At 43.2% G+C, this 26,185-nt stretch overlaps 1 protein-coding gene and 1 long non-coding RNA gene across 2 annotated transcripts in view; one reads left to right on the top strand and one right to left on the bottom strand.

The window, feature by feature from the left end:
* LOC123331429 overlaps positions 1 to 26,185 on the top strand; it is a 63,964-nt gene that overhangs the window by 19,099 nt on the left and 18,680 nt on the right. The window lies entirely within an intron of this gene.
* On the bottom strand, positions 10,586 to 22,340 carry IFIT3 (interferon induced protein with tetratricopeptide repeats 3). Its single transcript, XM_006058452.4, has 2 exons — positions 22,095 to 22,340; positions 10,586 to 12,509 (listed from the first exon to the last, which is right to left on the bottom strand). The coding sequence occupies exons 1-2, from the start codon at positions 22,097 to 22,099 to the stop codon at positions 11,057 to 11,059; spliced, it is 1,458 nt and encodes a 485-aa protein (XP_006058514.4). The 5' UTR covers positions 22,100 to 22,340; the 3' UTR covers positions 10,586 to 11,056.

The following is a 26,185-nucleotide window of genomic DNA, read 5'->3' as shown; positions in this document are numbered from 1 at the left end:
CTTCTCTTGAACAGATTCACAGGGAGTTGTAGGAAGTCTTGAGCCACCAGCCCCTGACTACCCCCCACCCTTCACCAATAGCAGCATCTTGTGTAACTGTAGTACAGTATCAAAACCAGGAAAATGATATTGGTGCTGTGTGTATATTTTAAAGAGGGAGGTACGGTCATGGGCGATGCTCCTGAAAGTTACTTTGGGAAGTCTCAGAAAACTACATGGGGGTCTGTTAGAAGCCTAGCTCAGTATCCCTTGTTAAGAGTTAGTCAGTCAGTCATGTCTGACTCTTTGTGACCCCATGGACTCTAGCCCACCAGGCTCCTCTGTCCGTGGAATTCTCCAGGCAAGATACTGGAGTGGGTTGTCATTCCCTTCTCTGGGTGATCTTCCCAACACAGGGATCAAACCCAGGTCTCCCACAGATTCTTTACCATTTGAACTACCCGGAAAGCCCCATGTATATTTTAAAGATAGAATATATTGTGATTTCATCTTACAAATTCAAATTTACCAAAATTTTACTTAACCTAATTGATCCTACATCTCTGTTTCTTTTCTCCTGAATTGACTATCTCATTTCTAAGTGATACCAGTGTACATATGTTCTATTCCACAATACACTAAGAAGTCTCAGAATAACAAAACAATTCAAAATGACTGCTTATTTGCTGTTCTTTTGTCCACAAGATATATCCTTTTAAAAAGTTGAATTACAATGTGTTAAAAAAAATCACTTGGAATACTTCTGTATGTGGTTTTAGCCTTTATCCCATATATATATATATATATATTCATTTTCCTTGTTTCGATTTACTTTAAATACTTCTTTTTTTTTTTTACTTTTTTATCCTAACATTATGAACATCATTAAACATAGAGTTCAGAGAATTTTCCAACAAATGCTAATGTACTCACCATCTAGATTCTACAGTTAACATTTTGCTATGTTTGCTTTGTCACGTATTCAGCTATCAACTTCTGGATCTACCAATCAATTTATCTTATTTTGTTGTTGTGTAAGAAGATAATCAGTATGATTAATTGATAAAACATTTCAGCATATGTATTGTTTTAACTTAGTTGGACCTTGTTTACAAGGAAAAGATGGTATTCCTGCTCCAGTAGTTTTCTTCTGTCTAAATCTAATAAATCTGCTCTGTTTAGTATCCACAAGGTTGAAATGGTGTTGCCAAGGGTGGGGGAGCGGAGGAAGAGGGATGGACTGGGATTTGGGGGTTGGTAGATACAAAATATTACATTCAGAATGGATTAACAACTAAGTCCTACTGCATAGAATAGGGAACTATGTTGAATATCCTATGATAAACCATAATGGAAAAGAATATAAAAAAAGAGTGTATATATATCTATATGTATAACTGAGTCACTGTGCTGTATAGAAGACATTGGCACAACATTGTAGATCAACTACAATTAAAAAAAAGAAAAAAGAAATGTGCCTCTGCATATTCTGTTTTTTTAAATGAAGTATAGTTGATTTACAATTTGTGTTAATTTCAGGTATATAGCAAATTTATTCAATTATGTATATATTTTTTCCATGTAAATAGCTATATTCTTTTTAAAATTCTTTTCCATTATAGTTTATTACAAAATATTGAATTATAGTTCCCTGAGCTGCACAGTAAATTCTTGTTATTTATCAATTTTATGTGGTAGTGTGTATCTGTTAATCCCATATTCCCAATTTATCCCACCCTCCTGCCCCTTTGGTAACCATAAGTTTGTTTTATATGTCTGTTAGTGTTTTGGTTTTGTAAATAAGTTCATTTGTACTATTTTGTAGATCCCACATATAAGTGATCTCATATAATCAGTCATGCCTGTGTAATGTAGATGTTTGGCAATATGGGAAGATGGTACACCAGGAGAGAGTGTGCAGTCTCCGTGCCACGCTGCCCCACACATTGTCCTGTGCATCTTTTCCATTTCGGTTTTCCTGAGCTGCATCCTTTATAACAAACTGGCAGTCATAAGTAAAACACTTTCCTGGGTTCTGTGAGTGGTTCTAGTGAATTATCAAAACTGAGGAAGGGTTTATGGGAACTCCTGAATGTGTAGCTAAGTCAGACAGAAGTAAAAATAACTTGGGGACCAACTACTTGTAAGTGGTAACTAAAGAGAGGACAATCTAATTGGATTACACCCTAGACTTGTGGGGACTCATGCTAACTCCAGGTAGTTAGCATTGGAACAGAGTAGAATTGTTGGACAACCAGTTGGTATTCAGAGAATCTGAGAGATGTAGAGTTGGTGTCAGATTTGATTGATCTGATGGGGAAAAGACCTATAACAACTGCAGGAATATTGTAAGCAAAAAAGGAAACAAATATGCCAGGGAGATGCCAATTTGAAGGAAATTAAACTGAAACTTTAAACTCTCTGAGAGGGAAGTTGTGAGTTGCAGCTTTTTCATACTACCTCTCTGTGGGATAAAAGTGGCCTATCAGAACAGCACTGGAACTTAGAATATGCAGCACTGTGGAATGAGGACTGGACCTAGAGCTAGGTGGCCTGTGCAAATAGGCTATTTGGTGACCCACTTACTCTCATCCTCTGGGCCTCAGTTTCCTATCACTGTAACAAAAGAGGTTATTAGGGGAAATTTCATGATCCTTTAGAGCTTACAATTCCTGAAAATATAACCTGGAACCATATTTGTAGCCCTGATTCTGAAAGGCCTTGCTTTGGAAACTTCATTTTCTTTGGCCTTTTTTGCCCCCATCAAGAGCATGGACAATACCTCTGTCCTCTTCTTTAGGAAGAGACGGTGCATATACAGCAGTGCCTGTGTTCTTCTACAAATATGAACCTGTCTTCATGTGCTTTTTTTCTTATTTCCTAGTGTTTCTTACTCAAGAAGAGCTAAAATTTCCTCTTTCATTAGAACAGTTTCAGTTGCCTAATGACCCACTGATCCTCATCTCTGCTTGAGAAAACTGGCTAAGCCTCAGCCCCTTAACCTGTTGGCTTAACCTGTTGGATAACATACAAGAGTTCCTGCCAGACTTAAGAGCCTCTTCTTTTATTAAAGATCACACATATGATTCTAAACTCTTTGTCTTCAGTGTCAACTTAAAAGATAATCACAACCTAAAAGTTGAGTTATGTTTTATTCGGTAGGAATTTTTAGGATGTCAAGACTGGGAGACAGCATCTCAAGTAACCCTGAGAGTACTGCTCAGGGAGGCAGGGGTGGGGAGTCCGGTTATATAGAAGTTTGCAACAAAGGGGCAAGTAGTCTGAACATCAAAAGATTATTGTTAATTAAGGAAAACCAGCTAGATCAGGCTCCCTGGTGACTCAGTTGGTAAAGAGTCTCCCTGCAGTGTGCAAGACCCAGGTTTAATCCCTGGGTAGGGAAGATCCCCTGGAGAAGGAAATGGCAACCCACTCCAGTATTTTTGCCTGGAGAATCCCATGGTCAGAGGAGCCTGGTGGGTTACAGTCCATGGGGTCACAAAGAGACACAACTGAGTGACTAATACTTTCACTTTTAGATAGCTCAAGTTAGGGAATTTAGTGCTTTTCTATGTATGGGAAGATGCAGGAGTCTGGGCTCACTGAAATTACTCCTTTCATATGCATCTCAGCTATCTGGGGCCAGTTTCCTGTGTTTTCTTTTTACAGCCTGAGTTCCTCAGTGCTCACCATAGGGAGTGGCTGCAGCCTGATGGCTGCCATATTGGGCAGGTATTGTTCTTCTTCCTGATTGTGCCTAGGGCTCAGAAATTTACATTTTGAGGGCAGGTACCACTGATGACTGTGACATAACTTGTTTACTGATATGGCAGGAAATACTCCATTTCTCATCAAAAACTTAAACATAAGTAAAGCACCCATTCTATGCTTTGAACAAAAAATGCCATTTTTATCAAATCAGTTAATATTTTCATTTTTAATCATATATGTTTTCTCTGCATTTAAACAGTGTGTATATAATCTGTAGTTACTGAATACCTTGACTTTTGGAGAATGATTACAGAAAAATTTCCCAGATCCCCAAATACCGTTCTGTCACAAAGTTTATAATGCATGTCAGTGGCCCTCAATCTTTTGGCACCAGAGACCAGTGGAAGAAAAGTTTTCCATGGATGGAGGGGGCAGGATGGTTCAGGTGGTAATGCAAGTGATGGTGAGCTGCTCACCTTCTGCTGTGGGGCCCAATTCCTAATGTATGTGATGAAAAGGAGAGAGACTTGTTCATGCTAGGGCTTCAGCTGGGAACTAGACTTGTATTAGTGATGGCATCTTAGTTGTTGTCTGTCCAACTACTCCACATTCATGTAGATTTCTAATAAGCTCTGAGTAGGTCTTGATCATCTGGCTGCCCCTTCCCTGGGGAATTTGAAATTAAGCTCTAAGTACTTCAACTCAACTATCTCCTTGGAGATACACGTCTGTGCAGAAAAGAGTTAACAGGCTTGAGACTGTTTTTAGAAAAGCCTACCTGATAGTTGGTTTCTGGGAACACTATTTTCTGATACAAACAGCTTTCACTGTGCCTAAACTGTACAAACACTATGGTTTATGGCAACTTCGTGCTATCCTCCTGAGAGTCTGAAATTTGGGTGCATACTGGATAGATGGTGCCTATCTGGCCAACCTCCTTGAGAAGCCTTGGGTGCTAGGTCTCTAGTGAGCTTTTCTGGTAGACAGGAACTTTACATGTGTTGTCATAATTTGATGCAGCAGAAATTAAGCACATCTTGTGTGACTCCAACTGGGACAAGATTCTTGGAAAATCGTACTTGGTTTTCTTCACGTGCCTTTCTCTTGCTGATTTTGCTTTGTATCCTTTTGTTGTTGAAGAGGGTCAGAGTATCCTACTCCAAAATATGTCAGTCAAGCATAAAGATTATTTGGAGCTGAAATCAGTTAAAAGGCAGCAAACACAAGAAAAGCTCTTTGCCTTCCTATTTCCTGTACCGAGAAAAAGGTTGCAACCTTATTACCAGAGATTAGATGGCATTCAGAGAGTCTATGCAGACAAACCCTGCTAAAGTAACCCTTATCTTCTTCCACTGCGTTGTGTGCTCAGTCGTCCATTTGTGGCCAATTCTTGGTGACCCTACAGACTGTAGCCCGCCAGACTTCTTTGTCCATGGGATTTCACAGGCAAGAATACTAGAGCAGGCTGCTGTTTTCTGCTTTAGGGCTTCTTCCCAATCTAGGGATTGAACCCCCATCTCTGGTGTCTCCTACATTGGCATGTGGATTCTCTACCACTGCACCACCTGGGAAACCCTATCTTCTGTTAGTTTTCCCCTATATTTACCTGCCCACAGTTGACTGCCCCTAAGAACATAAAACCCTTTGCCTTTGTCTCATTATTTTTCTGCAAATTTATTTTATTCTTTTCCTGCAAATTTATTGATCTTCTATTACAGTGTTATTGAAGGATACCAAAATGTGCCACCCTAAAATATGCTTCTTCAGCATATGGATTACTTTTGAGCTAAAGACAATTGAGAGTCAGTAGGTATAGGAAAAGCTCTTTACCTTCCTCTAATTGCCTAAAATTGCAGCTGACCTCCTGTCTGTTGGTAAGAGATAACAGTTACCTGTGGAATTTGAAAATGATAAATCCAGCCCCAACAGAGTTGGCTTGTGGATTCTCTGGCTTCTTTAGGCCCAGCTGGCTAGAGTGAGGGGAAAAACATGCTGGCAGGGCACTTCCTTAGGCTTTAATTCCCTCCTGCAAGTGGAAGGAAAAAGTGCTGAAACATTCCTAAAGCTGAGTTTGGGTTGACCAAAAGTAGTAAAAGTCTGTATTGCTATTTAGGAGGAAGAAAAGGTTAAATCAGTTCCCAGGGGAAAAAAAAAACAGATGTAGTCATTTCTTGAGCCTGGCTGCTGAGTAATGCTCTGATAAGTTCCTCCATAACACTCTCCCTCACCACTTCCCCATTCTGAGTTCCAGCCCAGATCTCCCCAGTCTGGGGTATGGTGCTTGTGTTGAGCATGGAGTCAACTCCCTTCACTTAGGGAGGAAAGACTTTTTTCTTCTCCAGCTAGGGTCAAAACTAGAAAAAGTAGGTGTCTCCCCAACATCCAGGTCTGTTTTTCTAGTTCATCCTCTGCGTGGACCCAGGTTTAACGTAGGCTCTATGTTGTAACCTCCCATGTGTGGGTCCCAGGCTTTGTCATTTCCTTGATAACGGTCTGTTAAAACTAATGGTTTCAACCACAGCAGGAACTCAACAGAGCTAGTGAGTTCTTATTCATGTGCATTCTCTTTCTTGTTATTTCTGGACTTCCTGGAATTCTCTAGTCCCTTTCCAGAGCAGCTAGGCATTTATAAAGATACGTTTTGCATACTACTCAGATCTTTTTATTGTGTTATATAGGCTTTATTCTTTGTATATCTGGTCTACCTTAATACTTGTAAAGAAACCATTTAATCTTTATGAAACACTGGGAGGGATAATTATTATTTCCAGGTTTTATTTTGGGATATTTTAGAATCACAGAAGTCAAAATACTTTTTCCCAGCACTGCAGATTGGAGATGAGACTCAAATAGGTCTAGAGCCAACACCAGGGCACTTTCCAAAATCTTAATGAAATTCACTGAATGATACTTGAATGCTTGCATCACAGAGCAACTGGGATGACCTAGGGGTCAGGCCCTGCTCTCCAATCTGACCCCTTTGTTAATGGCAAGTTCCCTACCTATTCCCTGACTCATCTCATCTCTCCTCATTGCGCTGTTGGAGCTTATTATCACGGTCCCTACCTTCACACCTTTCATTTCTTCTCCTGTGTCCTTTGATGATTTTTTCAGGTCAGTACACTTTCCAGGGCAAAATATTTTCTGCTGCTCACCTGCCCTTAAGCCAATCACAGGGAAGCAAAGTATATCAGTGCTTTTTCTTATGATAAGATTGTAAAGGCATCATCCAGTGGTTGAATTCCTAACTGCTCCTGGATGTTAGGAATTAGCTCCAGCTAATAGCTGGTTTCAGTGTCCTCCCCACCTCTGTGAAAGGCTGTAGCTGAGAGCCGTGAATGACCCCAGGATTCGTGGCCTCCATAGTAGAGGAATTCGATCTGGGGCCAGAGACAAGCCTTGATCATTCGGAGCTTTTGTGTAGCAGAGTTTTATTAAAGTATAAAAAGAGATAGAGAAAGCTTTTGACATAGACATCAGAAGGGGACAGAAAGAGTGCCCCCTTGCTAGTTTTTAGCAAGGTGTTTTATACCTGTTAGCAAGCTGCTAATCAGATAAAAGAAACACCTCAAGACTGAGAGAGTTGCACCAGGCCCCTCTCCCACAACATGCATTTTGAGATAGAATGGCACAAGGGGAGTCATCTCAGGCCATAACACAATTGACATGAATCCTGAAGAAGAGCAGATTTCCAAGCAAATGCATAGTTTCATTAACATAGTTGAAGAAAAACATTTCCATGGGTAAGATGTACTGGTTTGCTGAGCCATTATCAGTTTAAGGTTTGAGAAGATGGGATGCTGGGTCCAGAATATATACAGAATACAGGAGTCATTAGGAAAGCAACTTTGCTTGCTTTTACCCAGGAATTTTATTTCTGACATACTGTTTTCTTTTGGACAACTGTCAGGACCAGGTTAGTCAATGATTGAAAGCCAGGAACAATTTTAGGGACCCAGGTACTGATGCTGTAAAAACTCTGAAACTGAATCAAGTAAAGAGATCCTCAGGGTCAGGGAGTAGATCTGACTGTCACTTCACTGGCAGATGGCTACCTTCGAGTCCTTTTTCTTGACTTGCTAGATGCTTGATTTGAAATGACAAGAAAAGGGGTGGTGGGAGGCAGCCATGCCTGCTGTTAATATAGAAATATACTTCAGTTAAACTGTCCCTTTTCCAGAAAATGTCATGAATATCCTCTTTTGCAGAGAGGAAGATGCTTGGAATTGGTGCAGTTGCATTCAGTAGGCCAGGGAAAAGAGGAGGAAAACATCAAGACATCCTTGATCAGTCATGCTGGAACTTGACACCGGAGACCATTCTCTTACCCGAGTGATCTCTCTTGTCTTTATAGAAACACATTCTAAAGTCAAATTCATGGAGACCTGGGAGCCTTGAAGTCTGCATATTAAGCATTTGCATATGGTAATGGTATTACTGTGGTGATATTGAGGATATCAGTTCTCTAACATTTAGAGAAAAATGCATCTTTAAAAAAATTAATAGTAGTGTAAACTCTCAAGCCTTTTATATCACATCTTCAGAAAAGAAGGCAATTTGCAAGGCCATCGCCCACTGTTCCTCCTTTATTTAATCATTTTTTGCCAGTTCTGTTCCCGTGTGGCTTCAGTTAGGTTACTAAACCTTTTTGAGCCTCATAACTTCCCTACCGGTTTTAGGTGCTGGCAATGAGCTTAGAGGGCTTCCCTGGGGGCTCAGTGGTAAAGAACCCTCCTGCCAGTATAGGAGATGCAGGTTCAATTCCTGGGTTGGAAGATCCCCTGCAGAAGGTAATGGCAACCCACTCCAGTATTATTACCCGGGAAATCCCATGGACAGAGGAGCCTGGCCGGCTACAGTCCATAGGGTTGCAAAGAGTCGGACATAACTGAACCAACTGAGCATGCACACCCATTCCTTCATTCATCAAAAATTTTTAAGAGCCTAATTCATTCCAGGCATTATTTTGGGGGATGCACACACAGTTGTGAGCAAAGGAGATGGAGTCCCTGCCTCCTTGGTCTGACACACTTAAGGGGAGAGGTCCGTGATTGCCTTTGTGGAGATTTACCCCACTCCTCCAACTGTCTTTTTGTGGACAATCTTAGAAGCTCCTGGGACATGCTATGTGATAGCAAGTCAAACCTGCCATACAGATATTTGTGACAGTCAGGGTGGAGGTAAAATGGAATTGATCTGGAAGTCCCCACTGGGTACTACTTTGGTAACACTGAGTATGGCCCCAGGTAGTATGAAGGAGCAGATGACAGTGAACACCGGCAGTTCATGTGACTCCTTCTGCGTCTCCAGAGGCAAAGATCTGTGAGATCAGAGTCACGCACCAGGAAATGAGGGTTGGGGATGTGTTCTTGGACAAAGGTAGGTTGTCGCTGTGCAGGCATCTTTTCAATAACATTATCCAGGCGAAAAATAAATCACAGCCCAGTTTGTAGGTCAGGACCAGTCAGCTGCATTTTCTGGGAAGCCTCAGCACCATCTGGAGGGTGAATGAGACTCCCTCCGAGTGCAGAGGGACAGCGTTGGGCAGTGTTCATGATCATTCTGTGAGTCAGCTACCTATATAGTCTGAGCATGGGACTAGGTACCCCTGTTGGAGTAGCTGTGCAGAAAGCCTCCAATTTCCCCTGAGTATCCAAACTCTTTGTGTCCTTGAGTATATGTGTTGGCATAAAGATAGGTAATTACTCACCTACCCCAGAGCTCTAGCTGTCTTTGAGGGTAAGAAATAGCCAGTCCCTGCCTTCATCCCAAATCACTCTTCTGCCTCAATCAGGCTTTCAGTGTTAGTCTCCATGGTCATATCCCTCATAGGGGCCCAGTGTCCTCTCTGGAACTGGTCACACGAGACAGTGCTGCTCAAGGTCAAGGCTGGCCTGGAGTCAAGAATTCACTGCTGGACACCTAATGGCTCCCCAGCCTTGCTGGAGCCAGCAGATAACTCAGGGGTGGGGGGTACCCTCACTGAAGTCTGCTGCTCCTACAGCCAGTGTAGCTGACTAAATAGCTTTTCAGGATTCCTCTGCTGCATGACAAAGATTCAACTTTCTGGCTTTCTACTCACAGTCCAAGTGGGAATGCCAGTTCTTCTGTCTTCTCTGGGATCTGGTATATTAATTTAACAATTTTCCTCTGCATGCAGTCGATCAGAGGATATCACTGGAAAAGTTTATGAGTGCCAGCCTTTTAGTCGGTTGAGCGGAGGTTGATAGGGCTCTTGGTCCATCACTTGGTTGCACAAAGCAAACAACCCTTGTGGATTTCCCAGCTGAGAGGAGAATACTTGAATGTTTTTATTCACCCTGGAGGTTAAATATCTTTGGCCAGCCTAGTCTTGGTACCCTTTACACTCTGGCGCACCTTGGTCAACAGCAGCAGATGTTAACTGGGCACTGGGCTCAGCTGAGGCCCCTGGGCTGGAATGAGAGTCACGGTTCCCAGAGCCACAGATGGACTGGCTACAGGGTGAGGATATTAGTGCCAAGGAGAAGCTAAAATGGGTGTGTTGAGAATAGTCTGGTATGCCTGTGGTGATTACTTACCATCCATTGAAAGAGAAAGTTTGAGAATTGATGTCACTCTTAGTCACACACACACACACACACACACGCCATACTATTAAATCTATCACAAAAATTTATTATAGTGTTACTATCAAGAATATGGGTTTCTTAGGTGACTCAGTGGTAAAGAATCCACCTGCAATGCAGGAGACATGGGTTCTATCCCTGGGTTGGAAAGATTCCCCTGGAGGAGGAAATGGCAACCCACTCCAGTACTCTTGCCTGGGAAATCCCATGCACTGAGGAGCCTGATGGGGCTGCAGTCCATGGGCTCACAAAAGAGTTGGACATGGCAACTAAATAACAACAACAAATCAAGAATACATATTTATTGTACTTTCACTAACAAAAATAATATATAGCTGAAGCCAAAAGCAAGACATAAGGAACATTCCGGGGTTGGTCAAAAGCTAGTCTTCCAGGGGGCCCAGAAGCCTGGATAATAATGGGATGAAGGACATGAGATTCTGCTGATAGTCGCCAGTTACGACCCTGGCAAGAGGGGCAGACACAGGGCTGTCTGGAGAACGGAATGCCTCATGCAGGCCTGAAGCACTGTTTCTGCTGGCAGTTTAAGACCTGCAGACCAAAGAACTGTGTGTAGCTGGTATGGACAGGGAAAACAGTCGTGAGCAAGCCACTCTCTAGAAACATGCCTTAAAGCGATAAGCAGGACCATCTTGCTCAGTAAGCTCAGACTGGGGATCTGCTTTCCCAGCCTTCTCCCCTACAATGCCAGGCTTGCTCCCTGACTCTCTGTTCCTTTTCTTCCTCTCTGTCTCAGCTCAGGGGTCAGGAAGCTCTCTGAGTATAGAGCTGTCTGCATCCTGCTCCATTTCCTCACTGCCTTCTTCATGCTCAGTTGCTGGCAGGAAAATGCTGCCTATGCCCGAAGGGCTGTTCTTTAGGAGGTGATCCAGAGCCTTCTCATAGCATTCAGCCGCCTGCAGCAGGTCTCCATTCATCTTGTGAATTAAGCCTTGGAGAGACCAAGAATATAGTACATTCTGTGGTAGCTGGTTATTAGCTACATTCTGTAGCTGGAATTTCATCTTTTCTTTCTCAGTTGATTCTGTGCTTATGGATAAACCGTCTAAAGAACATTGGACTGCAGTGTGTTCGGATATCTCACGATCCTCCTGAGGATTGCAATCATGCTGATGGAGCTCTTGTCCCTTGGTGCTGGGGAGCTCCTTACTGAAAGCTGTCTGATAACATTCTTCATTTTCCAGGAACTCATCAGAACATGCATGCAGAGGATTTAGTCCCTTCTCAATCGCTTTACTCACATAGTTTCTAGCACGTTCCCTCAGTTCTTCAATCTTCTCTCCTTTTGCGCTAGCTTCAGATTCTCCTGTACGTTGAATTTGCTTGACTTTTGCCCTGTAGCAGCATGCTATCTGGTGATAGAGGTAGGGATTGTTTGGTATGGATTCCAGTGCCCTTAGCAACAGTCCAATTGCTTTGTCTAGATCACCTTTTCCTCGGTAAAATTTGGCTGCACTGCGAAGAACATCTGTTTGACAAGGAGCTTTTTCCAGAGCCTCTACAACCAGCTGTTCCCCTTCATCTTGTTCATTTGTCTTCTGTAGCGTCAGGGCCAGGAGAACTTTGATGTACTGATTGTCAGGACTCAGCTTAACGGCCTGCTTCAGAATTTCCACAGAGGACTGCTGCTCTGGCCTGTCATCTAGGTAGTACATCGCGATGGCCAGCCCCGAGGAGAATTCTGGGTTGTTGGGTTTCTCTTCCAGAGCCTTCTGAAAATACACCTTTGCCCTTTCAATTTTTTTCCCACCGCACTTTACCAGTGTCCACCCTTCCTCACAGTCCAGCTCAGGACATTCAATACTGTAAGGATTTGCGAACTTCTGGCAGACTCGTTTCACCTTGTCCGCATAAAGCTGAGCATCTGCGAACCTTCCCAGGTGGTAGTAGACCCAGGCGTAGTTCCCCCAGGTCACCAGGCTCCTGACCTCCGCCTGGTCAGCGTGCTCTCGCTGGATCCACTCTTCGGCTTGCCGCAAGCATTCCAGGGCTGCTTCGTTTTGACCCTTCAAGTGTTTTATGTAGGCCAACAAGTTGTACTTTGTAGCTTTGAACTCAGAGTTTAAAAATTCAGTCTGATTACACACTCTGTCTTCGAGGTCATGAGAGACACTTCCTTTCTTAAATAAGTTCCACGTGAAGTGGCATCTCAGCTGTGGAAGGATTTGCTCCAGAGAATTCTTGTCCTCACTGTGGAGAAAGGAAACATAGTCAGTGTGGTGTGCGCCTGCCCATCATGGCGCCCTGGGATGCAAGTACGGGTGATTTTGTGTGTCAACCCGACTGCGCCCCGGGGTGTCCAGCCCATCCAGTTAAACGTCAGTTCTGGTCGTGTCTGCCAGGATGTTCCCAGAAGAGAAGAGCATTTGAATCAGTTGGCTGAGTAAAGCAGATTGCCCTCCCCAGTGTGGCTGGACATCGTCCAGTCTGTTGGAAGCCTGAGTAGAACAAAAAGGCACAGGAAGGGTCACTTTGGTCTCTCTGCCTGTCTGCACAAGCTGGGACTTTGGTCTTCTCCTCCCTTCTGACTGTGACTTAAACCGTCAGCCCTCCAGTTTTCAGGTCTTTGGACTCAAGCCTGGATTTATGCCACTGGCTTCCTGGGGTCTGCAGCTCACAGGCAGGGGATCGTGGACTGTCTCAGCCTTCAGAAGCACTTGAGCCAGTTCCTTAGAGTGAATCTCTCTCCCTGTTGCCCTCATGCTTTAAGCTGGTAAAATAAATATGTTTAAAAATTACTGGGCTTCCCCGGTGGCTCAGTGCATTGGCTCTTAATGCAGGAGACACGGGTTCTATCCTTCATCCGGGAAGATCCCACAGGCCGTGGAGCACCTAAGCCCCGCACCACAACTACTGACCCTGTGCTGTAGACCCCAGGAGCCACAGCCGCTAAAGCCCACGTGCTCCAGAGCCCATGCTCCTCAACAAGAGCAGCCAACGCTCTGAGAAGCCCGAGCACCACAAACTAGAAAGTAGCCCCCACTCACGGCAACTAGAGAAAAGCCTCCACAGCAGCGAGGATCAGCACAGCCGTAAATAAATAAAAGTTTTAAAAAATTATTGTAGCAGTCGTACAAAAACAGGTTAAAATTCTCAGTGAGGGTAAACCAAAATGTGTCCAATTATATAAAAGTTCTTCCCTTACAAGCAACAGGGATAAAGCTGAAGATCCATTTTGGTTTCACTGCTGAAAAACATACAGAATAACATAGAAAAACCAGTTTTGAGCTCAAAATTCACTAAAGTCTTCTTTAGCTTTTACATCCTTAATGTAGGATGGATTCCTGGGATGGAGAATTCTTGGCTGCCCACCTACCAGCTTTGCCTTGCCTTGCGGTCATCAGCTTTCCTCAGAGCTCAAGTGGGAAGGTACCAGGAATGGGCTTACATATTTGATCTCAACTGGTTTTCCTATGTTATTCTGTATGTTTTCAGCAGTGAAACCAGAATGGACCTTCACCTTTATCCCTGGCTGAATGGATTCCCACCACTGCAGTGCTCAAAATAGTTTACTTCTTGGCCAGCAAACACATGGGAGAGCCTGGAACAACAGCATTTAGCAAATGCCTTTTGCCTACGTCCAGCCTTCATGAGTTGGGGCTGACAGCAACCTGCAGTGTGTGTGTGTGTGTGTGTGTAGCTCTCACCAATACATACCTCTAAGTTTTCCAAGACAGAGGAGACGGTACTTTCTCTTGCTTCCTAGATTTACCTTTCTACATCTACGGTCTATGCAGGAAGCCCACAAAGCCCACCCCTTGTACCTTGTGAGCAGCTATGCAGGAAGTAAGGTTAAGGGGTAAGAGGAGAGCCCACCCCTTGTACCTTGTGAGCAGCTATGCAGGAAGTAAGATTAAGGGGTAAGAGGAGAGCCCACCCCTTGTACCTTGTGAGCAGCTATGCAGGAAGTAAGATTAAGGGGTAAGAGGAGAGCCCACCCCTTGTACCTTGTGAGCAGCTATGCAGGAAGTAAGGTTAAGGGGTAAGAGGAGAGCCCACCCCTTGTACCGTGTGAGCAGCTGTGCAGGAAGTAAGGTTAAGGGGTAAGAGGAGAGCCCACCCCTTGTACCGTGTGAGCAGCTGTGCAGGAAGTAAGGTTAAGGGGTAAGAGGAGAGCGCCACAGTTGGAAGGACCGAGGTCTCTCGCCTGTTTCCGTTATGACGTCAGCTTTATTTAGCCATCCAGTGGCCCTTCACAAGGCTACCTCTTTGTGTCACTTTGCTAGTGTTTAGGGATGCCGAGAAAAATAAAGGTAATCTCTGACCCTCAGAACTCACAGTCTGGTTAGGAACCACGTAAAGAAAGAAACGAAAGCCCAGGGATGTCTGCCACTGTGTTACATGATTTTGTTCTTTTCCACACCTCCCTGCAGTGACACAAAGACCCATGAAGGCCTGGTTTCAGTTTAATTGAAGCAGTCACTCTAAATAGGCCAGATCCCCAGAGAGGATACATTTATTTTGAAAATGACAAACAAAATGGACATATTTGTGTTTTGTAGTTGGAAGATACCAAGGGAAATCACTTGCCTTAATTAGTTAAATAAATTACCTAAATTCTCAAAATGTGTTCTCATGTCTATATTTTCCTGGGGCTTGGGGTATAGTTTATGGATTTTGTACTCTTCCTTTTTTCTCAGTAGATTCTTGGCACCATAAAATTGGAAAGAACCTTCAGAATCATTAAACCCACCATTGTCCACAATTTTGGATTTCACAGACTGGCACAGTTTCAGAAAATTGTTGAAGCAAACAGGGCTGCCAACTTTTTGGCAACACTGACATGGGGAGAAAATTCATCGAAAGGAACCAACCATCTATGTTTGCTAACAGTTTATTTAAATAAGAGAAAAAGAGAGAAAGGAAGCACTTTTATTATCACCGAAGAAGTGAGACTATAACCTCCGAATAAAGGAAAGCTCTTTAAATTGTCAAACACATTTTTCTGTAAGAGGAGCCACTGACTGTATTTGGCACTTTAACCGTGGCCCAGCACTGGCCCTTGCAGTGAAAGTTGCTCAGTTGTGTCTGACTCTTTGTGACCCCATGGACTTACACAGTCATGGAATTCTCCAGGCCAGAATACTGCAGTGGGTAGCCTTTCCCTTCTCCAGGGGATCTTCCCAACCCAGGAACTGAACTGGGGTCTCCTGCATTTCAGGCAGATTCTTTACCAGCTGAGCTACCAGAGAAGCCCAATGTGAGAGACCTGGGTTCAAACCCTGGGTTGGGAAGATCCCCTAGAGAAGTGAAAGGCTACCCACTCCAGTATTCTGGCCTGGAGAATTGCATGGACTGTATAGTTCATGGGGTCGTGAAGAGTCCGACACGACTGAGCGACTTTTACTTTCACTTTTCAGCAGTGGCCCACACCCCACTGCTGCCAGTGCTCTGCTCACCTTCCTGTCTCTCTCCCGCAATGTTCACCTAAGCCATTCGTGATGCAGTGTGACTGCATGTGGGATGCTTTACAGTGAGAGATGCAGAGGCAAGGGAATCAACAATGGCAGCCCACTCCAGGACTCTTGCCTGGCAAATCCCATGGACGGAGGAGCCTGGTGGGCTGCAGTCCACGGGGTCGCTAAGAGTCGGACACGACTGAGCAACTTCACTTTCATGCCTTGGAGAAGGAAATGGCAACCCACTCCAGTATTCTTGCCTGGAGAATCCCAGGGATGGGGGAGCCTGGTGGGCTGCTGTCTATGGGGTCACACAGAGTCGGACACAACTGAAGTGACTTAGCAGCAGCAGCAAGGCAAGAGAGGAGTGTTGTCTATGCAGATATCCCTTTATGTGTGTGCCTCTTTTCTTGGCAGTCCTTTTCACTCTCTTGGTCCTTTGCTAGAGCACCGTAGTACTAAAATCTTCCCTCTCCACTTAGGCTTTTTCAATTTGGCTTCTGCTGGGGATTCTAGCTGCCCGTATGAAGGACAGTAGGTCAAAACTCAGGTTAGCAGTATTGATCAAGTGTAGCAATATTAGAACATAAGTACTAGATGATATAAGTTATAAAGATAATCACTGGACAAATCTGTCTGTAGCTGTTATGCAACTAAAGCATTAGAAAGGCATTTCAGTGTTTCAACACATGTTAACTTTGCTAACTGCCCAATTAGGAAGTTTAGAGGAAAAAAAAGCATGAGTTTCAGGTCAATAAAATGTGTCTGCAGATTTGTAGGCGTTATCTAGGTACCTGAGAACAACAGCTAAATACTCTAAGGATTAATAGAGAATATACATCCAACTTCTCAGTGAGTCTGCAGAAAGACAGGTGACCTTGGATGTTTTCATTTCAGCAGAACCAGAAATCACCTTGCCAGTCTGATAACACTTTTTCCCCCCAAGGGTAGTAGTAGGGGTGCGTTGTCGGGGCAGACAGCAGGCCTTGACGTATCAATGAACCAGAGGGATCTTTGCACATCAAATTTAAAAGCACTTATTGATATTCTTCTTCCAAGATGAAACATATTCCAATCTTCTCATAAACTTCAGAAGATCTCAATTGCTTAAGAAAGTAGGGCAAGCAGAAAAGCTCACCCAACATTCCTAAACCTGTGAGAGAGCCTGGAGTATGGAGCTCCTGGGGACATTCCATCCATACCACCAGTTCACCAATGCTGAAGCTGGCCATGTTAAGAAATGTGTGGTAACGCTGAAGAGTTTATTCAGGAGGATAGCCAGCTATGTATGTGGCTTCATGATTACAAAACCTATTGAATGTTAGAAATCAGGTCTGTTGATTTTCCCTAAGCCTTCCACCCTAGGTTGCCAGATTGCTTAGATACTTGATACCTGATCTCCCCTGGAAGTATGATTTAGAGCAGAGTATACTGGGTTGGGAGTCCTGAGATCTGGATAAGAAGAAACAACATGAAACCCAGAGCCAGTATCCAGGCGTTAGCATTAAAATACTGTTGCCTTAGTGGGTGAACCATTTGTGAATCTAGTGATTGAAAGGAAAAAGTTTTAAAAATAACTATAACTACAGTAATTTGTTAATGTACACACCAGGTAAAAATATACAAATTGTGCCAACAAAAATATAAACTATGGGAGGAGGAGAGAGTTAAAAAGGTAGAGTTTTAGTATGTGTTTGAACTTGTTATCAGCTTAAAATAGACTATTATAAGATGTTTTGTAAAAAGCCTCACGGTAACCACAAAGCAAAAATTTATGATAAATGTACAAAAGAAATAGGGGGAAATGAGAGGTTTGTGAAAGAATACAAACTTTCAGTTATAAGATGAATATGGTTGGAGGAGCTAATGTGAAACTTGGTGAGCCCACTTGATAACACTGTTGTATAACTGAAATCTGCTTAGAGAGTAGAATTTAAATGGTCTCACCCCCCAAAAAAAATATATGAGGTGATGGATATGTTAAGTAACGAGATGGGGGAATCCTTTCACAACATATACATATATCAAATCACCACAGTGTGCACTTTCAATATCTTACAGTTTTATATATCAATTATAAACATTTTAAAAAAGAATTATCTTAGACAATCTGGTCACTTCTATATAGTTTAGGTACATGAAATACTCAGTTCCCCCCAAAACCTTTTGTATTTTTATTACCTATTAACTGTATGTTAGTTGATATGTTTACATGTGTCATATGTAATTGATGTTTATGAAGATGTTAACATATTTGAGTAGATCAAAATAAAATACTTGAAGATAATTCTGATTTAATAAAAAAAAATACTGTTGTCTTTTCAAAAACCAATACTCCATTTGCCAAAGTATCCTCAGTTACTAATTTAGCTCATGTATTTTTGCAAGTTGCTTTAAATACTTTCTCTCTCTATATATATATGTATATATATATATACACACACACACACATATAGAGAGAGAGAGAGAGTTGTTGTTGTTTTTTAGTCGTTAAGTCATGTCTCTGAGACACTTATTCCCTGTCTAGCAGGTCAGTAAGAAGACCGCTCAGAGAGACATATTCTCCAGTCCTGAAAGGGCAGATTTCAAGGCAAAAATAGTCTCGTCATGAAGTTTTACAGCACTGAACTAATCCTTAGCACATTTGCTGAGAAGGAAATGCTTTAAAAATGACCAGGATAGCCACAACAAAACACACAAACCTCTGATTTAGTCCTTTCAAATATAAGAAACAAAAGAACAGGATCCCCCTAGCAAGTTTCCTCCAGGCCCCAGCTCCCACGCACTAGATTTTGCTGCTAAAGGGATCTGAGCACGCCTTCCTAGGCTGTCTTAACAGCCTCCATTCCTTCCAGCCACCGGCTGCCAGCTCTGCTGGGAGGAAGTTCTTAGCGCCTGACTCTGTACAAGACGAGCCACAGAAATAAAAGTGTGTGAGTCAATAACAGATTTACGATCGAATGAGTGCAATGCATCTGTAATCTATTAGCAAACACTGGATCAGCATACTTCAGGACATCACACTCACGAACAAGATTTGGACGAGATTCTCAACTTCCTATCAGAGAAGCAGAGAATATTTACCTCATGATGGCTGTTTGCCTGCCATTCTGAAAAGCTGGGGTTCAGGCAGATTTTATTTTCTGTTTGTGGATCACAAGCAAATGCAGAGGAGGTTCCCACTCAGGATGCTAGCTGCTAGGTCTGTGCTTTTATAAAACAGAAAAGGAAAAAACTGAGGCAGTGCTAGTGAGATTCCTGCTGAGGAGAAACTGAAACTGAACGTGCAGAGCTGAACTCAGTTCCCCGCTGGGAGTACCCTTCTACACAGCTCCTGTAACTGCTTGTGAGTTTGAAAGAAGGCATTGTGGGTGCTGTGCATATTACAGGCTCTCTTCCCAGAGACTCAGATGCAGCCTGGAGGTGGACCTGGGCTCAGCAAGTCTGCATTTTAACAGGCATCCTGGAAATTCTGTTGTAGGAGCCCCTGTATCACATTTTGAGGAGCATAGTCCTGGAGCTCCCTTATTTTGTTTTGGTTTGGTGTTTTTGGCTGTGTAGCCTGTGGGATCTTAGTTCCTTGACCAGGAGATCACACCCATGCTCCCTGCAGTGGAAGTGTGGAGTCTTACCCACTGGACCACCAGAGAAGTCCCTGGAGGTATTTTGAAAAGTTTTCCATTTACTTATGAGAGATCATGTAATGTATCAGCGAGTCAGACAATCTGGAAGAGAGGAAAATAACCCCAGAAATCCTGGATTTCCGTTTTCTCTTTGACCAGCCTCTGGGAAAGTTCTTGAATCACATCACTTAGCCTCATTTCCTCAGCTCCCATCCCTTCCCAGCTACCAGATGCTGGCTCTTCTGGGAGGACGTTCTCAGCACCTGACTCTGTAGATCAGAAAGAGCCATGGAAATGCAAAGGCATGATGAACTGGTAAGGTAGATTTATGATCAAATCATGAAATACATATTTAATCTATTAGCAAACACCGAATCAGCAAAATTATAATTTATTCCAGGCCATTTTAGAAGATATCTTCTAAATTACCTTTTTTTTTCTTAACAACCAAATGATAGGAGACCATGCCCTAGGGGGTACACTTTTACCCTTATCTAAGGCATGGTTCTGAACACTCTAAGGAATAGTCCTCCCTCTCCAACTAGGGACCCCAAGGGCCTAGACCTTCCAGTTCCTGCCCTTCCTCTCTAACATAAGCATAATGAAGACATTTTGCCCTATTGACCAGAGCCAAAAGATGCTTGGCACTGGAGTGTGGCTCCTGAATAATGACCATGCTCTGACACCTACTTTTTATATGACCTCTTGGCCAAGTAATTTGCCCTCTGAGACCCATTTTTCTCATCTACAAAATGAGGCTAGTAAAAAATAATAGGGTTGCCTTCCTGGGGCTATTGGTAGGATGATACAAGGCATGTAGACCTCTTAGCGACTACTGATCACATGAAAACTGTTACTGCCATGGTCACTGGCGTATCAGTGTTATCATTTTAAGTGAATTCTGAGTGTGCAAGGGGGCCAACAGAATTCCACAGTGGATTGGGCAGAGGAAGGCACGCATCACTCAGCCCGCAGGTGTGAGATGTTTCCCCAGGTGGCTTCCCTGTTTGGTAATTTTTAGCACAGCCTCTGGGAACAGGGCTTCCCTGGTGGCTCAGTGGTAAAGAACCCACCTGCCAAGCAAGAGACTCCTGTTCCATCCTTGGGTCTGGAATATCCCCTGGAGAAGAAAATGGCAACCCACTCCAGTATTCTTGCCTGGGAAAATTTCACGGACAGAGGAGTCTGATAGGCTATAGTCTACAGTCCATGGGTCGCAAAAGAGTCAGACATGACTGAGCGATTAAACAACTGGGAATAGGCAACTTGATGTGGGCTTCAGTCCACCATAGTCCAGAGAGCCTCTCTCAGACTTCCTTGGGCCAGTGGCTTTGGACATACCCAAGCAAAGGTCACTACCAAACTTCTCAGGCAGACGGGATACCAAGACACTGGGCAGGGCTAGGTTTTTCTGGTCAACTCACTTATGCAGACACAGTTCACATATTCATAACCGGGAGCGCATTATATAGGAAAGCCGATCTGAGGCATTTGGCGGTAAATTCCTCTAACCACCCATCCCCAGATACAAGCCTGCAGAGCATCTGGGAGCCCTTGGGGCTCCTTGTACTCACTCTAAATGATCACTAGAGTGACCCTCCCCAATCAATCAGCTTCTCAATTCCTTCCCATTGTTGTTTGATGGGAAAGTTTTCCTTTTTTTTGGCTGTGTCTTTCCTGAGGCTCTATCTGATGGTAGAACTCAAGCAGATCTATGGACATCTTTTAAAATCAAGTTTACCAAGATTATACTTTACATATACTAAAAAGTACCCACTTAAAGTATAGTTTGATGAATTCTGACAAATGGATATACCCATGTAACCACCACCACCACCTTCTTGTAGATTATTTGTATCATCCCTGGTGTGCCCTGCTAGTCAAGCCCAATCCCACCCTCCACCATCCCCAGGCAATCACTGCTCTGCTTTCATTCATTAGAAATTAGATCAGTACTAGGAAAGAAATTGGGATACCTGGGTTTGATCCCTGAGTTGGGAAGAGGCCCTGGAGGAGGACATGGCAACCCACTTTAGTATTCTTGCCTGGAGAATCCCCATGGACAGAGGAGCCTGGCGGCCTACAGTCCATGGGGTCACAAAGAGTTGGACACAACTGAGTAACTAAGCACAGACACAGGAAAGCAATTACGTCCTTAAGTTTTGAAGAAAAATTATTTTCTGTTGCTCACAAGCTCTCATTACAGCAATAAAAATAAACTCTAAGCTTCGGGTTTGTTTTCGTATAAGAAATGGAAAAAAAAATGTCCGTTTGTAAGGATTGTTTTTTCCATTTCCCATCTTGAAGTGATCAAATTTTCAGGGCAGAATTCCCAACACGACTTTGGCTTTGTACTACCAACTTCATCTTTAATAACATCTGCTGAAAAGAAATGCTTCCTTTTAGAATGACAAAAAGAAAGCCTCTTAGTTCTTTTAAAGGAAACAACAGAAAAGCCCCCAAAGAGTAATTTGCTTAGATCTAAATTTGAATTTGCAAACTTAGTGCCTGATTGGATTTAATCACTCCTGCCAAACCTCCCTCTCATCCAGCTCCCCGCTCCCAGCTCCTCCCCGTGAAGCTTAGAGAGTGTGAGTGCACACACCAGAAAAAGTCACAGAAATAAAATGTGCCCATACTGATACAGGAACTTTAGTCCACAAGCACAGGACAAACTCCGGAACTTGCCTGCACTCGAGAAGCTCGGCTTACAATTTGCATTCAAGATTGAGGCTGCCTGCATCTTAACTCACCTCATTATGGCGATCTGCTCTCTGCTGTTCTGAATAGCTGGGGTCCAAGCTGGTTTGCTCTTCAGAACTCTTCCGAGTCTGCCTCAAGTAAAGACTGAAGGAGCTATTAAAAGGGACATGGGGTGGGGAGAATGTGTCAGCTGATGCTTTCTCTCAGTTTCTGAGTGATTGCCTTTATGAAACAGAAGAAGAAATGGAAAGTGAAGCTGTGTTAAAATCAAGGGGAGGAAAAGGAAACAAGGTTGAAATCTATCATGACTCAGAAGAAACAAATCCTTTAAAATCATGACTCTGAGAACTTTCCTGGCAGTCCGGTGGTTAAGACTCCCCCTTCCACTTGGGGGAGGGGAGCATCGTGGGGGTGGGGTTTGGGGTGGTGCAGGTTCCATACCCGGTGGGGGACCTAAGACCTCACAAGAGGTGTGTAGCGGCAAATAAACAAAAATCGCGATTTCAGGAATCTAACCTTAATGCTAGGGTGCGTCCCAGGAAACTGCATTTTTTAATAGTATGTAGGAGTCGGATATGATTGAAGCGACTTAGCAGCAGCAGCAGCAGCAGCAGCAGCAGCAGGAGAAGGAAAGGCATCCTTGGTAGCTCAGCTGGTAAACAATCCGCCAGCAATGCAGGAGACTCCGGCTTCATTCTTGGGTCAGGAAGATCCCCTGGAGAAGGGAATGGCAACCCACTCCAGTATTCTTGCCTGGAGAATTCCGTGGACAAAGGAGCCTGGCAGGCTACAGTTCATGGAGTTGCAAAGAGTGGGACAGGACTGAGTGATTAATACTTTCACTTTTTTTTTTTTTTCAGGAGATTCTTATGTAAGGGTTTCTGGGAGCACATGATGTGAAAGACTGCTCAAGAAATACTGTTGTAAAAAGTAGCTTAGACAAGTCATCTTACTTGTAGGAGACAATTTGCACCTTGATGTATGTGGCTCAGGCGCCTCTATGCTTAGTCTCTCAGTCGTGTTCGGCTCTTTGTGACCCCATGAACCATAGCCCACCAGACTCCTCTGTCCATGAGAATTCTCCAGGCAAGAATACTAGAGTGGGTTGCCATTCCCTTCTCCAGGGGATTTTCCCCACCCCTGGATGGAACCCAGATCTCCTGCATTGCATGCAAATTCTTTATCATCTGAGCCACCTGGATTTAATTCAGTGTGTTATTTACTATCTCTGGGATTATCCATGAATCAAATCACTGAGCCTGAGTCCCCCCTCCCCGGCCCCCCAACCCATGCTAACTATAAGAAGCCAAGCCCTGGAATAAACCCTGGGCACTTAGGGTCTCTGACATCCAAAGCAATCATTCGGTTTTCCAAGCTATAAACTGGGAAATAGTAACACATGCAGTATTGTTGGGTGAGCTGCCTAGCTGATAAATTTAGGTATATATGCTTTGAGCTCTGAAGGAGTGAAAATACCCTGAGAGATTTTTTTAAAAATAGAATTTCCTATGATGTAAATATCCATGAAAAAAGAGGGAGGATAGTTCTCAAGGCTGATTTGAAGATCAAGGAATGTCAGTTGCCTAGGAGAAAGACTCCCTCTATTCTGAAGCTGCAGAAAGCAGAGGTTCTTGTGTAACAAGACTGACATTTGTTTGTTTTTTCCTTTAAACTTGAAGAATACTTCAAGTTCAGAGACTGTATTATGTCCAGCCAAAGTAACCTGCACCTGGGAAAGTATGTAATTTTGTTGGTTGTCTTACTTAACAATATGTTACGCTGGTAGTGATTAAGTAATGTACCTTTATATCTTTACAGTGTCACCCAGGTAGAAGGGGCTCCTGCCTTTGGCCCCATGCTTTAGAGGGCCCCACACACCACGGACACATAAAAAGTACATTTTCATTTATTTGCTTTTTTGACTGCACCACACAACTGGACCGCCAGGGAATTCCCAACAAAATGTACATTTCAAAAATAACTCATGGCGTCTCTGTTACTGAGAACCTGGTGCTTAATCCTGGCATAGCCAGACATGAAACCCTAAACATCCAGCCCAGGGAAAATGTGTCTCTATCTTTGCCTTCTTTGCTCAGAGAGAAAGGAAGTTGTGTCATGAAGGTTTCTGTGTTGTGAGGGTGCTGATTTTAGGGATAGACACTATTTTGAATGATAGAAGTGATCAGAAGTCGTTAGATCAGAGAAAAGGCAAATTTATTGAACTGGCCGAAGGCATCCTCTCATCCCAACTGCAATCTTACAGTATGAAGTTATTTTCCAGGGTAGTTGTACCAGCTGCCCATTTCTTGTTCCTCTTCTTGTTCTTATCCCTGGCTTATGAAGTGCTCATGAATAAGCATGGTATTTGCAACAGCTGCATATGGTAGTTAAATAATATTATGCCTGTTAAGAAATTCATAGTGTACTTAGACTTGTACACCTGTAGATTTAGACTTACGCATTGAGTCATATTTTCTTCTGCCTTTAAACTCTTCCTTGGTGCCAACTTGCTGATGAATGGTTCCTGAGAATGGATGTTTAAAAATAAAATCAAGTGGGATCAGATTTTCATACCCACACCCTATCCAGAAAATAGAATATAGAATTTCTCCAACATGTCTCTTGAGTGCAAAAGTAATGATGGTAGTTAAAATTCGAATAATAAGAAGGGCACGACACAGTGCCAACAAATTTAGAGGTTAAAAATAGAAGATGTTGAAAGAAAAGCTTGCCTTCTTTATGTACATTTATAACAAGGATGGCTTCTCTAGTGGCTCAGATGGTAAAAGGATCTGCCTGCAACGCAGGAGACTCGAGTTCAGTCCTTGGTTTGGGAAAATCCCCTGGAGAAGGGAATGGTTACCTACTCCAGTATTCTTGCCTGGAGAATCCCATGGACAGAGGAACCTGGCGGGCTGTAGTCCATGGGGTCAGAAAAGAATTGAACACGGCTGAGCGACTAACAACAAGAATACTCATTCTTTTTTTAAACAGTCATATTGAAACATAATTCACATACCATACAATTCACCCATTTTGGAGAAGACTCTTAACAGTCCCTTGAACTGCAAGGAGATCCAACCAGTCCATCCTAAAGGAAATCAGTCCTGAATATTCATTGGAAGGACTGATGTTGAAGCTGAAACTCCAATACTTTGGCCACCTGATGCGAAGAACTGACTCATTGGAAAAGACCCTCATTCTGGGAAAGACCAAAGGCAGGAGGAGAAAGGAACCTCAGAGGATAAGATGACTGGATAGCATCACCGACTCAATGGACATGAGTTTGAGTAGACTCTGGGAGTTGGTGATGGACAGGGAGGCCTGGTGTGCTGCCGTCTCATGGGGTTGCAAAGACGGACACGACTGAGAGACTGAACTGAAACTATACAATTCAGTATTTCACAGAGCTGTACAACCATCACCATAGTCAATTTTAGAGCATTCTCATTACCCGCAAAAGGAGACCTACGCTTCATTGCTCTCCCCTCCAGTCTTCCTGGGCTTCCCTGATAGCTCAGATGGTAAAGACTCCACCTGCAATGCGGGAGACCTGGGTTCAATCCCCGGGTTGGGAAGACCCCCTGGAGGAGGGCATTCTTGTTTTCTTGCCTGGAGAATTTCCATGGACAGAGGAGACTGGTAGGCTCCAGTCCATGGGGTCACAAAGAGTCAGACATGACTGAGAGACAAAGCACAGCAACCGGTCCTCCTAGCCCTAGACAATCTACTTCTATCTCTTCACTAAGCTACTTTCTATCTCTTATAAATTTGCCGACTCTGGACATTTCATATAAATAGAATCATACAATATGTGACCTTTTGTGAACAGCTTCTTTCATTTTCTAATTTCATCTATGCTGTAGCATGTACAGTACTTTATTTTTTTATTGATGAATAATATTTCACTGTAAAGATATACTTTAATACATCAGTTCATCAGCTGATGGATCCACCTTTTGGCTGTGGTGAATAACATTGATATAAACATTCATGTTCAGGTTTATGTATGAATGTATGTTTGCATTTCTCTTTGTATACCTAGGAATAAAATGGCTAGGTCATGTGGTAACTCTGTGTTTAACCAACTGAGGGACTACTGAACTGTTTTTCCAAAGGCACTGCACCATTTTTACAGTAA

This window comes from Bubalus bubalis, chromosome 23, assembly GCF_019923935.1.
Source record: "Bubalus bubalis isolate 160015118507 breed Murrah chromosome 23, NDDB_SH_1, whole genome shotgun sequence".
Lineage (NCBI taxonomy): Eukaryota > Metazoa > Chordata > Mammalia > Artiodactyla > Bovidae > Bubalus > Bubalus bubalis.
The sequence above is the reverse complement of the archived record's forward strand: the minus strand, read 5'-3'. Positions and strand labels throughout refer to the sequence as shown.